The sequence below is a fragment of the Cavia porcellus genome, unplaced genomic scaffold (genome assembly GCF_034190915.1).
Source record: "Cavia porcellus strain 051 isolate PalLab524CR breed Dunkin Hartley unplaced genomic scaffold, mCavPor4.1 scaffold_8, whole genome shotgun sequence".
Classification (NCBI taxonomy): Eukaryota; Metazoa; Chordata; class Mammalia; order Rodentia; family Caviidae; genus Cavia; species Cavia porcellus.
This window is the reverse complement of record NW_026947491.1, coordinates 36108827-36125726: the sequence shown is the minus strand read 5'-3', so window position 1 is coordinate 36125726 and position 16900 is coordinate 36108827. Positions and strand designations below refer to the sequence as shown.

At 33.4% G+C, this 16900-nt stretch overlaps 1 protein-coding gene across 2 annotated transcripts in view; it reads left to right on the top strand.

Annotated features, from left to right (window-relative positions):
- Window positions 1-16900, top strand: part of Nell2 (neural EGFL like 2) — a 360145-nt gene that overhangs the window by 164316 nt on the left and 178929 nt on the right. For both annotated transcript variants that reach the window (XM_003476087.5, XM_063254597.1), the window contains exons 11-12: window positions 1211-1313; window positions 8676-8804. In XM_003476087.5, coding sequence (XP_003476135.2) covers window positions 1211-1313; window positions 8676-8804 — 232 coding nt within the window. The remainder of the gene's footprint in view (window positions 1-1210; window positions 1314-8675; window positions 8805-16900) is intronic.

Sequence of the window (16900 nt, the reverse complement as noted above, 5' to 3'; positions counted from 1 at the left end):
TTTTATCTATTAATTGTTGATGCACATATAGGCTGCTTCCAAGATTTATCTATTATGAATTGCAATGCCATAGTGATGGGTATGCAAGTATTACTGTAACAGGATGTCTTTAACGCTTTTGGGAAGATACCTGGAAGAATGATAGCTAGGTCACATGGAATTTCTAGTTTTAGTTTTTTGATGAATCCCTATAATGATTCCCAGAGTGGTTGTGCCAGTCTACATTCTTACCAGCAATATTGAAGGGCTCCTTCATAGCCTCTGCAGCGTTGGTTATTATTTGGTTTCTTGATGACAGGAATTTTTTCTAGTTTTAACTTGCATTCCTCTAATGACCAGAGATGTTGACATTTGTATGTATTTATTGAACATTTGTAGTTTTTCTTCAGAGATGTATTTAAGAATTTGGTTAAGAGATTGGAGATCAGTGATGCTAGAGGCATATGTTTGCTTCCAGGACAGGGTACTGCCATAGTCCGTAGAGCCATGCCTATTTGCCTTCTCCTTCTGAAAGTCTTAATTTACTTCAGTTTCCAGAACTATAGTGATTCCATTCAGTCAAAAAATTTTTGAATGCCAACTATGTGCCTGAAATATGCTAGGCATAATTAATGAGACATACAATTTCTGCCTTTATTTTCCTTTTCAGTTTAATGGGATAGCTCCATTCTTCCTGATTATTGTAATCTATGAGGCTACACCGTAAAGCTTTATAAGAAAATTTCAAAATGAAAGTGTTTAAAAAGCTCAGTTTTCTATACGTTATTTTTGAAGTGTGCTTTTGCTATATTTCAGGCTGTATCTTTACCACAGTTGTAATTGGATATGTAAATGTGTTGTAAAAGTAACCAGTAAAAGTAATTTACCCTGATACTTGGTAAATTACAGGCTGAGTGTAATGTGTTAGATTTTGCCCCACTGCTGCTTGTCCATTCTGAAGGTTTTTCAGTTGAATTTTAATGTCGTTTCTGGAGTGAGGCCTTGCCCTGTGCTTAAGTCGTCAGAATGAAAATATCAGTGGTGTATTTGAGGACGCTTGTCAGGTGCTGAATCTGGAACCTTATTAGTTAATTGATAATTAATCAGTTACCTGATTAACTGATAACTGTATACTGATTAACTGAATTAATCAGTAAACTGATAATTACAAATAATTTTGTAATTTTGATAATTGCAAAAACTGAGACACCTGTTTTCTGCTGTCTAATAGGACCAGACCATGAAGCTTGTTGAGAGTTCAGGCTGTCCAGACTTGGATTGTCCAGAATCTCACCAAATTACCTTGTCTCATAGCTGCTGCAAAGTTTGTAAAGGTAAGATTTTTCCATAAAGTAAGATTTATATGCAAGAACATGAATGGGTCTGGATATTATGTTAAGTAAAATAAGTAAGGGGCAGAAAGACAGATACCACATGTCTCCACTTAAATCTGGAAGCTAAGCAATTGATTTCAAACAAGCAGAGAATAGAATTGTGGTTACCAGAGTCTGGGAGGCAATAGGAAAGGGAAACTAGGGAGAGAATGGTTTTGGGTAGAGGGGTGCAGCTGCACAAGAATCATTTGCAATGTTCTGTATACAGTGGAAAAAATGTAGTTGACAAAAATTATTTGAATATTTCAAAATGGCTACTACAGTGGTTCCTAATACAAAGAAATGGTGTATGTCTGAGGTGCCAGATACATCAGTTACCCTGATCTGATCATTATACATTGTATGTATTTATTGAAATGTTGCACTGTACCTCAAAACTATGCACAATTACTGTGTCAATTAAAAATAAAAATAAAAATGTATTTAAAAGATTTACATGCAAGAGTTATTATATAGTAAATGAGTATAAATGATATGAAATAGAAATTTTTATAAGCAAATTATTTCTAAAGCCTACTAGTGTTTTCCTAAATTTTTCTTAAATTTTGTACCCCATAGATAGTCATGATGTATTTGCTGAAGTGATTTAAAACCAGGATGCTCTCAGGCTCTTTGCAAGTATCTGTACCTATATCTGAACCTCTCTGCTGGTTCTGAATCACCTCAATTTTGTTAAAGAAAATTATAAGTAAAGGACAGCTATGTTATTAATGGTAACTGTTGCTTAGGAACAAGTTTTTGTTTATTTTTAATTTCCCTTCAGTTTCTGTGACTGACTTATGATATTTTTTATTATAGCTGCTTAACATCCTCTCAGCATTTTCATCCTTTTTTACTCATAGACTTCTACACTAAGAAGATAGAGGCTATCAGAAAGGCTTTCTTTTAACTTTCTGTTGCCTCTAAGATCATAGGCCTGAAACCATTGAGTAGAAGAGACTTACCACTTGTGGTTCAGTATAAGAAAACAACAAGACTTGAGATATTCAGAAATGTAACAAGGCAGCGAATTTCCTCCATTAAAAGTATCTAAACTTGGGGATTCAAGCTTTAAACTAAAGCATTACTTATATAAACTTCTGCAAGGTGCCTCTAGTCATGAAACTATATGCATCTTCCTGCATTATAATGATGTTATGTATTTGTAACTCCTCCTTCTGAAGCAGACTATGCAATTTGAGGGAGCAGCTAGTGTTTATATTTATCTCTATATCTTTGTGCCTAGTGAAGCACCTGGATGTAGTTATTGTGTATGATGAATATTGATGTAACTGAATAACTAACTGCCCCAAATACACTAGCACTTGTGTAAAAGATGGCCTCTAGACTGATGCAAAGTCCATCTTACACAGAAAAAAATAAAAACAAGAAACTCAATTACTCTATTTCTAATCGAATCACCCACTCCATTTCTAGAGAACAGTAATTTTGGTTTTATTTTTGATTTGTGTTTTTAAAGCTCCTTTTCTATTTATTCAGTGAAGAATTGTAAATCTCAATTCTATGTGAAACCCTTTGGGAATTATATCATGGCTTAAAACTTGGTCTGCCCTTCAAGGAGTTTTCACGGTAGCTCTTGGGAACTGAGAAGCACTTTTCAAAGCACCATGATTAAATAGACATGGAATGAGGACCCCTAGAAAGTTCACCCTCGCAGTGCTGAGCCAGTGCTTTGCACAGAGCACATGTGGAATTTTATATGAATAAAGAAAACTCATTTTAGTCATTTGATTTGGGTTTTCATTTTGACTAGAAATTTTTAGCAACCAGAGACATGTTATACTGGTGATTTTTGAATTTATATGTGCATGGATAGATACCTTAGAGATCTTGTTAAATTCAGACACTGGGCTGAAGGTGTAGCTCAGTGGCAGATGAACTGGCAGCAGGGCCCTGGGTTCAGTCACCAGCACTGGAGAGTAAGATTTTAAAATGTAGGTCCTGATTCAGGAGCTTTGGGTTTGGCCTCCGTAATCTGCGTTTCTGATATACTCCAGGTGTGCAGATGTTGCTGGCAAGAGGAATATACTGGGTGTGGTTACCTACGGCTGCCTCAGTGACTGAAAACAACTGCTTTATTATAGATATCAGTATTGTTTGTCAGACATTCACATAGCTTTTGTTTAGATCGCCCCATTGGTGTTAACTGGGTTACTATATGATGTTCAGTACGAAGCTGGGCAGGGTGAGCAGATTCAAGATTCTCTATATACTGGACATTTTAGTAAGAGTGGCTGGGAGTCTGATCATAGCTTGGATTCCCTTCCCTACCATGTAATCACAGGACTTCTTAAATGTTGGTTTACGGCTTTTAAATGTGAAGTCTAGAACTCTTACAGCATTATTTCTATAATATTCCTTTGGTCAGTGCTGTCATGGGGCAGCTTAGATTCAAGAGGAGGAAAAATTAACTACATCATGCATTAGGAGATCATTAAGAGTTGTTATTTTTAATTTATTACAAGTGTCCAAGGACTATTTAGAGTTTAGAGAGATGAATAGCACAGAAGTTAGTCAAGACTGGATGGGAGAAGATTGGAGTAAGAAACTAAAATAGGGCTTTTCAAATGCCAAGAGAAGCCCAGATTACATCCATTTTGTTTTTAAAGAGACCTAGCATATTACAAAAAGCAAGTCGAGAAATGGAAAGTCTAGCAGTACTAAAAGAAAACAATGATAAAACATACCATGTACCCCTCTGCCTGAGATTCTGATCATAAATTATATGAGGAGAGACTTTGGCATCACTATTTTTAAAATTGGGTGATAAAGTCGCTTTTTTGCACCTAGGATTGTAAAACACAGACTTAGGTAATACTCAAACTAAAATTGCACAAGTTTACCCTTTTTGAATCATCTAGCATTATTCAAAATAAAGATTACATTAATGTCTGACTTCAAATATGCTGAATATATGAGTTCTTCTGGCATTCGGTGACTTCTAAACTAAAAACAAATCCAGCACTGCAGGCTTAAACTTTAAGTTAATTCCCACACAGATGTTGTAACAAATTCATTTGTAATAGAATTTGCCTCCAGTTCCTAGTGCTGTGTAGTAGTAAAGATGCATGTTGACATCTGAAAAAGTAAGTTGTTCAACAATGGTTAGTAGGTGTTTTCTCAGGGTAGAGCATGAGATGAAAGTGTTGACCTTTCTATCACAGGCTTGTCCAGTGGCTAGGAACCAAGCTGTGCCCTGAAATAAGGCTCTAAATTGTTAGTCACAAAATCAGATCTCACCAAGACTGATTTCTAGGTGCCCTGCAGCTGGCTATATTCTTTAGTATCAAGTCAGAAGAAATGTAGCAGAAAAGATTGTCACATTTGTTGTGTTTGATTGACATCTTAGGAAAGCTAAAAACAAATTGCATGGCAGAGAGTGATACAGAAAAAACTTTTACATACAGAAATGACCTATACTACTTTATATTGTCTTTTTTCCTGTCCATTTCTCTTTCTTGGCTTCTCTAGTCTCTGCTTGCAAGATCGTTCACTGGAGCCTCACTTCAGTATTTACCTCATCACACCTATTAAGCATAAGTAAGGATGCTTTCACTAGCTTCAGGCTGATTTGGTGTAAACTGTTTTCCTTGTTTGCTTCAGGATAAATCATAGATTCCCTCACTATTTGTCACCTTTATGACTCTTATTATCTATGAATTACTAATAACATTTTAATATTGATTTTATCTCATTTTTAAAAGTTTAATTTCATTCCTAAACAATGATATTTATAAAGTAATTTTAGTAACTTGCTATATTCATGCATTTTTGTATGACTTAAAAGAAAATCCATTGCTGATAACATTTTTTCCTTGTGCATCCGTGAACATGAAGTACACTTTGGAATACAAAGACACTATTATCTTGTAAATAGCACTTATATTCTGTTTTGTGTAAGTGGCAGAATAACCAATTTTGTTGACTTTGCCAAAGACATGGAGTATATAGCCCCCACAGGAAAAGGTGTATTGGCTTCAGGTAGCACTTAATTTAGATCACAAACTATTCCTCTTTACCTAAATGCATCTCTCATCTGTCTCTTCTGGTGTGACCGTCTTCAGAGTCAATGTGTTCCCAAGTAGATCTCTAATGTTCTTATACTCATATCACTATGACACTCAGGTAGGTGAAAGAAAAATTTCCTAAACACCTGAGTTGAAAAAAGTTCCAGAATGGAGTTTCAGTGGTCATTAGCTGAAATTGTGCTATTGAAATACATTAATAGATATGGTTTTATCCCATGTAGGGGTAGAGTCTATTTTTGTCCTGGAAGCAACTGGGATAACAAGGAGAAGTGTTTCATGCAAAGTATAACTTATTTTTTATCTCCCCAAAATAAGGAACACATACATGAGCAAAATCAACAAACACTCACCATGAAATTATTATTTTTTCTCCTCATAAGTGTGTATTAGCAATGTGTAAACCATTGTTACTCATCATCTTTTGTGAATACTTCACATGGCCAATTATAGAGAAATGCTTATTTACATCTTATTTTTAAAGTCTATACTTAATAAAAACACATAACTTTATGTATATTTGTAAAGTTTACAAGAAGAATACAGTGCTTAGTGTCCTTGATGTTAAAATCAAAGGAAGAAATATTTGTGTTATGTAATTCATCCACTTGACAATATTCAAATTTTCTTCTATGATATGGATTATAAGATATTGATTTTAGCTTATCAGTAATATTCTAAAAGCTAAAGTTACAAATAGTATACGTTATGCTTTATATAGATTATCTCATTTGAACCTCATATTCTTATAAGGTAGATTATATTTTATAGATAAGAAAAATGGAAAAGTTATTTTACTAACATAGCTAGTAATTTACACAGCCAGTAAGTGGCACAGATTGGATATAAACTTAGGTTTGCCAACCCCAAAGGCTAATCACATCTGAACAGAGACACAGCTATGAAGATAATAGACTACACTGTCAACTTGCACTCTGGTATTTTGAAGTTATTCCCTATAGATTAAAAACAACCTATTTCAACTAAATGTGAAATATTTTGCCCATTAGTAGCTAGCCCTCTGACTCCTACATTTGGTATCTAAGCAATAAAATACTTTGTGGAATCAATCAACATTTTTTGTTAGAAATATAAGTCAAAATAGTTATCTTATACATTGTCTATGTAAATTAGAATCTGATTGGAATTTTTCATTTTCAAGTCTTTGGCTTAATAAAATCCCTATCTGATAAAGAGAAAGTACTTTCTATCTCTTACCTGAAGCAGTGAAACAGGATCATGTTTTAATCTTATACTTGGAAAATTTTTCTTGCAGCAATTAACTAATACATAAGGTCTGTGTGTATCATGTCAGATGCTGAGGTAGGAGGGCTCCCCATTACTGAAGCAAGACTCAAAATATCATGGAATAGAGAATATTGGGTAGAATTTTAGAAATGGGACAAGAGAGAAATCCACAAAATGAAAGATTGAAAGACAGTTTTGAAAATCATTAATCCAAAAAGAAAAAATAAAAAAAAATCAGAAACAATACCCATACTTAGTCATAGTGCTCTCAAAGGGGTTTGAATGCTGCAGATAAAATTATAGGAGTTTCAGCACTATTTATGACTTATCTCTCAATTTTGTGTATCCTTAAGAGTGGATAATTTTTGAAATTAACTTTAATTTGCCATAAATACAAAGTGATCTGTGAAATTTTTAAATTTTAGTTTGATGATATGCTGAGCAATAGTACTAAAGAGGGTTTTTTACTAGAAAATTTTTTACTAGAAAATTTCCCCCTACAGTCACTGTAAAAATACATTTGGAATACATTTTAAGAAATGTGATCTTGACTTAGCTACTTTATAAAGAAGAAACTAAAAAGACCTAAGAGAAAATATTTTTAACTTTTCCTAACAATTTTACTCCTAAATAACAGCCTTAATCATCAGAATTCAGATTTTGAAGAATCTTGTCAAGAGACGTTAACAAGGGACTACATTAAATGCTGTTAATGACTACATATTTTTGGTTTTCATGCATCTATGTATTATTTTATTTTTATAGAAATCACTAAGCTATTTGATTTTTTCTCTCCCTTTTTAGTGACATTACTGAGTTTTTGGAGCATTACTTTTCTTAAGGGTAATGCTTTTAATCGCTAAATTGTACCAAGATTATTTTACTGTGTATCTTGGTTTCATGTAGCTTTGTTTTGTTTTTGTAGCTCTCACTCCCCTCTTTATGGGAGATATATTTTAATTCTGGAGTTATGTTCAAAATACTTGGTTTAGGTGCCATACAGTCAGAATGAACATCAAGAAATCCTAATAACCACCAATTTGATTATAAATAATTTGAACCAATTTAGAACTTCCATATTCATGATTTTCTCCAGTTAAAGTTTTTACTTGGCTGTACATACTGATAGATGAGTTTGTCCTAATGTACATGAAATATACTCTCTTTGTCCTTTTATATAGATGGACTGAAATAGCAATCCATTAGACAAGATAAAACTAGATAGATAACTTGTGCATTAGGCAATTTAGAAACTTTTTGAATCATGTATAATCATGTAATTTCCATTTATTATTGATTCCAGTGTTCATGCTTTTCATCTCACGATCTCACATGATCTTTGAGCAGGAGATTCAGACAGGAGTAAGAAATTCTGAGAAATTGCACATGATTGGTGGCTCTGCTTATAAAGTTTGCTTTCCCTTCATAAAGATTCAGGGGAATGTGAAATCTCTGTAATTCATAAAAATTTTCTTCTTTTGAATGGCCATAATTTGCCTTACATACCTCAGATAAGATTAAAGTGATATCATTTTCATTTATTGACACAACTGGAAATTTTTTTTATTATATGTGCTGCCAAAGTGAGCACATGAGAAATTTTTTAAAAGATGCTAAATTATGTTTTATTTATTAGTTTTATGACAGGCATGTTTTATCTACTTTTATTAGTTTTTTCATAGGTATTAGGCACGCTCAGGTTATCTTACGTTAGTGTTATCATCCCTTATTGTCACATTTTATTTTGTACTCACTATCTTTGTTTAAGATATACTGAGCTATGTAGAATACTAGGGACTAGATAGTATGCACAAAGTTAAACACATGGAATTAAGAAGTAGGAATTGAGTTAAATACAATGAACTTCTTTTTAGTACTCATAGTTTGTAATTCTACTGTAAACATTTCTAAAGGTATTGCTATTTTTAAAAACTGTTTAGAGAAAATGGCTTTAAAAGTTAAGTAAGCAAAGCTTATTTCTTTGGCCATCGTTTTATTTACCTTAGTAAATGTCCTTTTCCCCCTACAGGCTATGACTTTTGTTCTGAGAGGCATAACTGCATGGAGAATTCTGTCTGCAGAAACCTGAATGACAGGGCTGTGTGCAGCTGCCGAGATGGTTTTAGGGCTCTTCGGGAGGACAATGCCTACTGTGAAGGTAATCCTTATAATGATGTGTAGCTCAACTATGTAAGTTTCCTTGGATTACTGCATGCAAAATTTATGAAAATCCTAGGCTGTCAAGTTGATGGGCCCATTAAAAGCAGTGAATTTAATTTGAAGCATATTAATCAGCTAAAAATAATTATCCTTCAAATTAAATTTTTTAAAGCTATCTGCTATATGTCAGGCTAATAAATTAATATGGCTGGTTTCTTGGATTAGAAAATACTTCCATTGTGAAATTGCCTTCTTTTTTCATAATTAGATATTCAGATAACTCACATATTGATATTACTGTGGTTAGCAGTTAGAATGGTAGTTAAATTTTTCCAGACAATGTTGTGTGACAAAGGCAGTCAATGGTGAGATAAAGTACCTACTGCTAGTTTTTGTTTGCTACTATGAGTAATCTCAGTGCTTGTATTTATGCTTGGTGGTAGTTAGTAAATAGTTTCAATGGAGTAAATCATCTCCTAGTTACTCTTAAAATTTCTAACATCTAAGGTAGTTTATTCTCTCCTGGAGTCCAAACGCAGTCATTAGGCACATAAAATTCATTTTGCTTTGGCTTTGACTGTTCCTACAGGCCCCAAGAGTTCATGACATATACATTATTGCATCCTCAAGGCATAGATTTAAATCCTTACCATTTTGTGTGTGACTACCGGGTCTTGCAGATAAGAATATTGATTTGGAGATGTTTGGGTGTTAGAAGGATTTGTAGGATTCTAGGTTTACTTCTTCCAAATATTAAGCACATAATATATAGGTCCTTAGAAACAGAACACCTCTAGTGTAAACATGTAACCTCTGTTTACATACAAAAGGTATTTTCCTTAGTTTTAAAATGATTTTTTTCTGTCTTAAATTGACATTCATATTTTAAATTGACTTTTACATCATTTCTTTCAGTGCCTCTGGTTCAGTTCTAAAGAGACCTTTCTATTTTTTGCTAACGAAAAGACACCTGGCTTTTTTCCTCTATTTGTAATGCATACTTATGTAAAATTCTTCATTTAAAAAGATTTTATGTGGATTATTTTTACTTTCTGATTTTTACTTTCATATATAATGCAGAAGTGAACTTTCTTAGTAAAACAATGTATTTTCATCATAATATTTGAGATTTCTAGTGTGTTAATTTGTGTGCAAATCCACAAGATATAAATTCAGGGAAGTCTTTCTGAATCTTACCTTATGGTTTTTGTTTTTATCTCAAACTGCTTTTGCTAAGTATATTCACTTACATAGTAAATATTTGGTGAGCAACTGTGGTGTATCAAGCATTTTTCTAGGCACTAGGCAGTAATTGATGGACAAAAGTAATAACTTCCTATGCTCAAGAGCTTTGCATTTGGTGGTGGTACTAGGGTACTGGGTAACCATAGAAAAATAGAGAAAATTATTGTAACAAAAAAAATACTAAGAAAATGAACAAGACAATGTTCTAGAGGTTGACTGTGGATTTGTTTAGATGGAATGGTCAGGCTTGAGGGTGAAAGTCAAGGAAGGTGGTGATTTACCTGAGACTTGATAATAAGGGAAGTTATGGGACTGAACATTCCAATCAAAAGAAATAGCACAGTCACATTTGGGTGGAAATGGGAGGATAGCTGCAGTGTGGTAGGTAAACTTAAGTAGTGAGGTGTGCTGGGGAGAACAGAAGTGTAAGTAGTCGAAAGACTGTTGCAGTAGTCAAGACAGTGATGGTGTGACAGAGGGTGAGCAGGAGTGGGATATATTAATGGTATATTTTGAAAGTAGAAACTGGAGATGCTCATGGATAGTTAATTGTGGTGAAGAATTAAAAAGGGAATCCTGGAGGACCAAAGTGAGTTTCAACAATGTATGGATGGTCCTGTCATTATTTAAGAAATAATCTCAAGAAAAAAGTAGAGATTTATACTACATTCTTTAAATTGTATACCAGCATAACTTACTAAAATTTGTTTAATCATACATACTAGGTCATTTGGTTTTTATCTACAAATTTATGTGTTGCATTAATTACAGTTGTTTTTCATCTTGAATATATCATAATGAAAACATGTTTTTCAATTTTATGATATTTATTTGACATTTAAAGGTATAACCTTCAATACTAACAATGATGGAAAAGTTTATTATGTGGATCTTGAATTTTTTCCATATTAAGACTTCCAATATTATTGCACTTTTCATTCATTTTATGTTATACAAAACTGACTGGTTTTTGTTTTTAATAAGTTTTGCAATATGTTTTAGATTTGGTTTTCCTTTTTATGCTAACTTTGAAGGTGTTTTGACTTCTTAGAATCAATATGTTTGAAAAATGTTTATGTATTATTATATGACATGTATCAACCTCTGATCATGTGGAGTTCTGATCCAATAAAGTTAGACTTGTCATTATACATAAAAATAAGCATGTGATAGTATGCCAGTAGCATAAATTTTATTTGCCAAATTTGTGGAGTTGTTTTAATGACATTGCTGTTAATGAGACTATTGATTTATACTGTGATTTACTTGATGAGGGTTACTACAACGTTGATAAACATTGGAGTTCATTTATTTGTTTGACAGGTACTTATTGAGCACCTACTTTTCCAAGGCTAGAGCTAGAGGTGAAGCTATAAATGAAAATATGCATGACTGATATTCTCCTAAGGCGAGAAAGATCATTAACCCAAAGAGTAATTGCAAATTTGGCAAGTACTTTGATAGAGAGATACATTAACAGAGGATCTAATCTAGCTAGTTAAGCTGGTATTCGGGAAAATTTTATTTCAAGTAGAGTTTAATTCTGAAATCTGAAGGACAAATAAAAATGATCTAGCTTTAAAATTTAGAAGCAGCTATATAAACTTAAGACTCTGGATAGAACGAAGCACGGTTTAAAACAGAAAGAAGTCCAGGACCTGGAGAAAGAGCAAGGGAGAGGCATCTGATGGCAGGTAGGACATTGAATGTCACACAAAAGAAGAAAGCTTTCATGTTAAGAACAAGGGAAAGCCAAAGTAAAGATTTAAATAGAGAAGTGTCATGATCATATGTGTGTTTTAAATAAATCAGTTGAAATACACGATGTGGAACAGACTGCATGCATCATTAGTGGTCATTGGTTAGTGGAGGAGAGATAGTAATGACTCATCTTAAAAATGCAGATGGAGAAGCGCTTGAGAACTAAAACCAACCAGTTCTCATGATTAACTGATGATAGTAGATTAAGAAGATTGAAATTTGGATGTTTATTACCTGGTTTACAGCTTATGAAATAGGGAAATATAGGTGTTTTTCACTTAAGGAAAAGTTTGGGTCAAAATCATATTGGATTTGTAGTATTTCTGGGATATCTGATTTAATATGCTTTAATGTTGCTCTTAGAAATGTTTAAGTTGGACAAAAATCTTTTATATATATATAAAATAATCTCAGATTTATATATATATAAGAACTATATATATAAGAATTATATATATATATATATATATATATAGTTCTTGAGTACAGAAAAGGGGTTACTTGCAAAGTTTTGTGCAACATTTGAATGTTTTGTAGAAAAGATGCTTTGGCATTAGAGACAGGAAAATTGTATCTGAAATGTATGAGAAAAGAGAAGAGAAGCCAATGTCATAAAAAAACAAAGAGATTTTAAAATGTGGAAATCTGTCTTCATCCAATTTCTATTTCTATAACAAAGTACTTGAGAAAAGAAATTTCCTGAAGAACAGAAGCTTATATGGTTCACACTTTGGGGGGCTATGAAATCCAAGAACATGGCACTGGCATCTGCTTACCCGCTTCTTAAAAGCCACTAATGTATAACACCACCCTCATAATGTCATTTAATCTCAGATACCTTCAAAAGGCTCTACCTCATTAATGTATCTTCTGGAGATTAAATTTCCAACACATGAACTTGTGATGAGCATAATAAAACCATAATAGCTTCTTTTAGATCAAGAAAGATAAGGACTGAAAATTTTCCTTTGCATTGAACCTCACAGGTGGCACTGAAGACATTAGAAATAATGATTTTGATGCAAAGTTGGTGATAAAAGTAGCATGGAATGCATGGAAAATTGGCTAAGGACAAAGTGGAACTGAACAAAGGGAGATAATTCTGTTCAGGTGTTTGCTCTGATAGGCAGGTGAGAAAACAGGGGCATAAGAGGAAATGAAGTTAAAGAAGGGTTTTTATTTCCCATCCCATTTGTCCTTTTACATATTTGTTCCTTCTTTCCAGTTTTTTTGGCCAGGTAGATAACTTTTTGTCCTTGAATAAGATCTGTAATTCCTGCAATTTTTATGGACACACTTTAGTATTAGGATTTTTGACTGCATGGAATGTCCACCATTGACACATAAAGAATCAAGGTATATGGAAATATATTAACCAATTTAAGTTATGCATACATATAAAGTTTCTATTTTTGAAATTATGTACTTATCTCCATTTTGTGTCTTTCCTTTCCTATTAAAGTTTACTAAATTTTAAAATACTTTACCCTTGACTTGGCTGTATGTCCATAGATGTAGTCTATAAAAGTTGCCAAAAATAGGTTGGACTCATGTTTTCAGAATCATTCATTGCTATGTCTTTAAACTGAAAATTGTGGAAGACTTTGCTGTTTTGATCCTATCTTCTCTCTTCCTATTCCCTTCTGTAGTGTTGTGTTGGTCTCACTTGTCATTCTGCTTTTGATGGTGTCTTCAGGAGTCATTCATTCCATACATTTCATTCTTTAGTGGATAACATTTTTTGGAGCTCATAGGCATATTAGCTCAAAAGTATCTTATAATAAAGACACTTTTTCCTGATTCATAAAATTTGTCAAACTCAGGTATTTTTCTTATCCAAATCTTTAATTTTACACCACGAAGAGGAAAGGTATGTTTTGCATAAGTGAATCATTTATGTAATTTCAGATCACATCTAATTACAGAAGTCAACAAATTATTAATAACTAATACTGTTTATGAGATCTTTCAATTAAAAATATGGGAAATTTTTTGCTATAATCTGACCCTCATCCCAAAGTGCAATTCCTAAATGTATGTGTGCATGTGTGCGTGAGGGAGCGGGGGCAGTAGAGTTTACCCAGAACCTTCGCACTGAGCTACATCCCCAACTCAGACATTTTCAGTCTTGATAAGTTGCTAAATTGCTCGGCCTGAACTCAAATTTCCAGTCCTCCTGCTTCATACTCCCAGTGTGCTGGGATTACAAACATGTATCACTTACACTCAATTCATGATTCCTTATTGACAGAACAATTTCTCTTGGGTTCATTCAGTCTCTTTCATTCTGAGTTTTGTTGCCAGATGTCAGGGTTAATGTCATCTTCTGTTGAGGCATCGTGTCCCCATTGCTCTGACTTAACCAATACCTCTTCACTAGATTAATGCTGATGAAATGCTATTTGTGCTCCTTCAAATCTCCTGTCCCTTCTTGTTATTCACCACATAAATACATCTTTGTTGCTTACATTAACCAGTTTCTTCTACTTTGTTATGGCAGCCCTAACTAAGACAACCTGAGATTAGTAGCTTTTTGCTTTTTGGTTCAATCATGTATGATTTAATCATCTTTTTTTAAAAAAGATTTCCCAGTAAACTTAATATGCATAGATTTAATTCCTCATATTCTCTCTTATTTTATGTGATTGAACAGTTTGTACCTCATTTGTACTGCTTTATTGCCAGTTGTTCAATTGTATAATTTTTATATAATGTGCTATTTATTAATGAATTTGGATATGTTCATCTGTATGTATTTCCAGCAACAACAATGTAACCATCTTGTGGTCATAAAACAATTATTTTCTTTGAGTGATCTTAAACTTTTAAAATAGAGGCTACACATGCTTAAGAAATATTTGTTTATTGATGATACGAAGGGCTAAGATGTACTGAAGGGATGGACACCTTTAGGCTACCACATCATTAAAGAAAGACTCAAGATAATTGAACTTATTGAGCTGTTTTTATATTGTATCTAACGAAGTCTAATTGTGATACTGATTTTTGTAGCTAAAAGAAGATTTTTAAAATTTTTGAGTTACTATACATCATATTTTAAAAGAAATGTATTCATAACATTATTTACTTATATGTGTGTGGCTAAGTGATACGCATTAATGGGCCTCAAGACCTAGAAATTTTACCTTGTCTATCATTTTTTTACCAAACATGCTAAAATTTTGCCTAAGATTTTAAATCTATCTACCATTTGCAAACCAACTGACTTGAACTTGAGATGTGTAGCATGTACAAGCTGCTAAGTTAAATGTCAGTTGTATCTGGAAATTATAATCCTAAACACTGTTTTAGCACCTTTTATGGGCCTGATGTAGCGAACTCTTGAATGTAAACTACAAATTATTTTTCAGTAGCCACTTTCAGTACCTATTGTCTTTTTATTTTCCTTTTTGGATCAAAGACATATTGTTTTCTTCCCCTCGATGCCTTTTTAATGCTATTTTTTGATTAATGATGCTTCTTCTATTTGGTCTTGTTCTGTATTTCGGGAAAATCTAGACCCTGCATAATGTAGTGAACATAATTCAATATAAAACAAGAAATTAATACATTATTTTTCATTGTTTGTTCTTTACTATTACAAGTTGTTAATAGGGCTATTACAAAAAGCAACATCAACTACTATACTAACAACTATACAATTCCATGAAGGCATAAAAATATCTTTCACATGTATCATCTTAGCTCATCCAACAGTCTTTTGTAGTGGAGAAAACTGAAGAGATAAAATGACTGAGAAATCAAAAGACTTGCCCCAAATCATTTACACAGACAAAACCCAGTAAATTCAGGATTAAAGTTCATGTTATCTATCTTCAAATTCTACCTATTTTTAAAATTGCTTTTACTTTACACACTAGGCACTTAATTTTTTTATGTGACAGTAATATATATATATAAGCTTTTTAACACATCTATGTAAAAAGTGAGATGTTTCTAAAATGGGAACAAATTTATAGTTCACCCAAGAATCAACTGTATGCTATTAGAGATACTGTACTATAATAAGTTAATCCTGTATCATCTCTCTCCCTCTCTTCTCCTACCCTTTTCTTCTTTTCTTCCCTCCACTTTTTCTTCCTTTCTCTCCCTTTTCTTTCTTCCCCTTTCTTTCTTCTTGCTCTCTTTCACTTTCTTTTTTAGCTGCTTTCTATCTCACAACTAATTCACTTAGTGATGGATTCCTGACATATCCTGTATCTGAATATCATTAACTGAAATGCATAAACAGTCTGACAGGATTCTTTTAACAGTAAAATGAATGATAGTCTCACAGAGTTGCTCCAACAGATACTAAGAGAAAGATGTAGAATGAGCTGAATTCTTTGATTGCAAATCCAGCACAAGAGTCCCCACTGGAGCTAATGCAAGGCCTGCTAACAGAGCAAGGAAAAATGATCTAGAGAACTGAGCCTTATGGGATTAATTAGGGAATTCTAGCAGACACTGTAGCTCTCATAACTATAGTTAATGATGCACTCTCTGTGGTGTGTTATGATAGAATTTCTTAAATTAAAAAAAGTCCAAGGTTACTGTATTAGTCATGGTTCTCTGGAGGAAAAGAACTGATGTGATTTATTATTATGAGGAATTGGCTCACATGATTATAGAGGCTGAGAAGTCTCAAATCAGTCCCAAATGTCTGACTGGGCATCCAGGAGTGTGGTTTCAACCTGAGTCTAAAAACTTGAGAACCAGAAAAACCAGTAGTATTAATTTAGACTGAGGGGAGAAGAGGATCAAAGTCTCAAGTCAAGCAGTTGGGACAGTTGGCCAAGTTAAGCTTCTTTCAAAGGTGGACTTTTTGTTCTAGTGAGGCCTTCAGGTGGTTAGATGAGGCCCACTCACATTAAGGAAAGAGATTTGCTTAATCTAAAGGTTCAAATATTAATCTCACCCATAGATGCACTTAGAAAAATGTGTGACCAAATATCTGATCACCTATGGGCCAGATAACTATCAGAGACAGAGACAGGCAAGCAAGCAGACAGAGAGAGACAGACAGAGAGAGAGAGAGAGAGAGAGAGAGAGAGAGAGAGAGAGAGAGAGAGAGAGACAGAGAGAGAG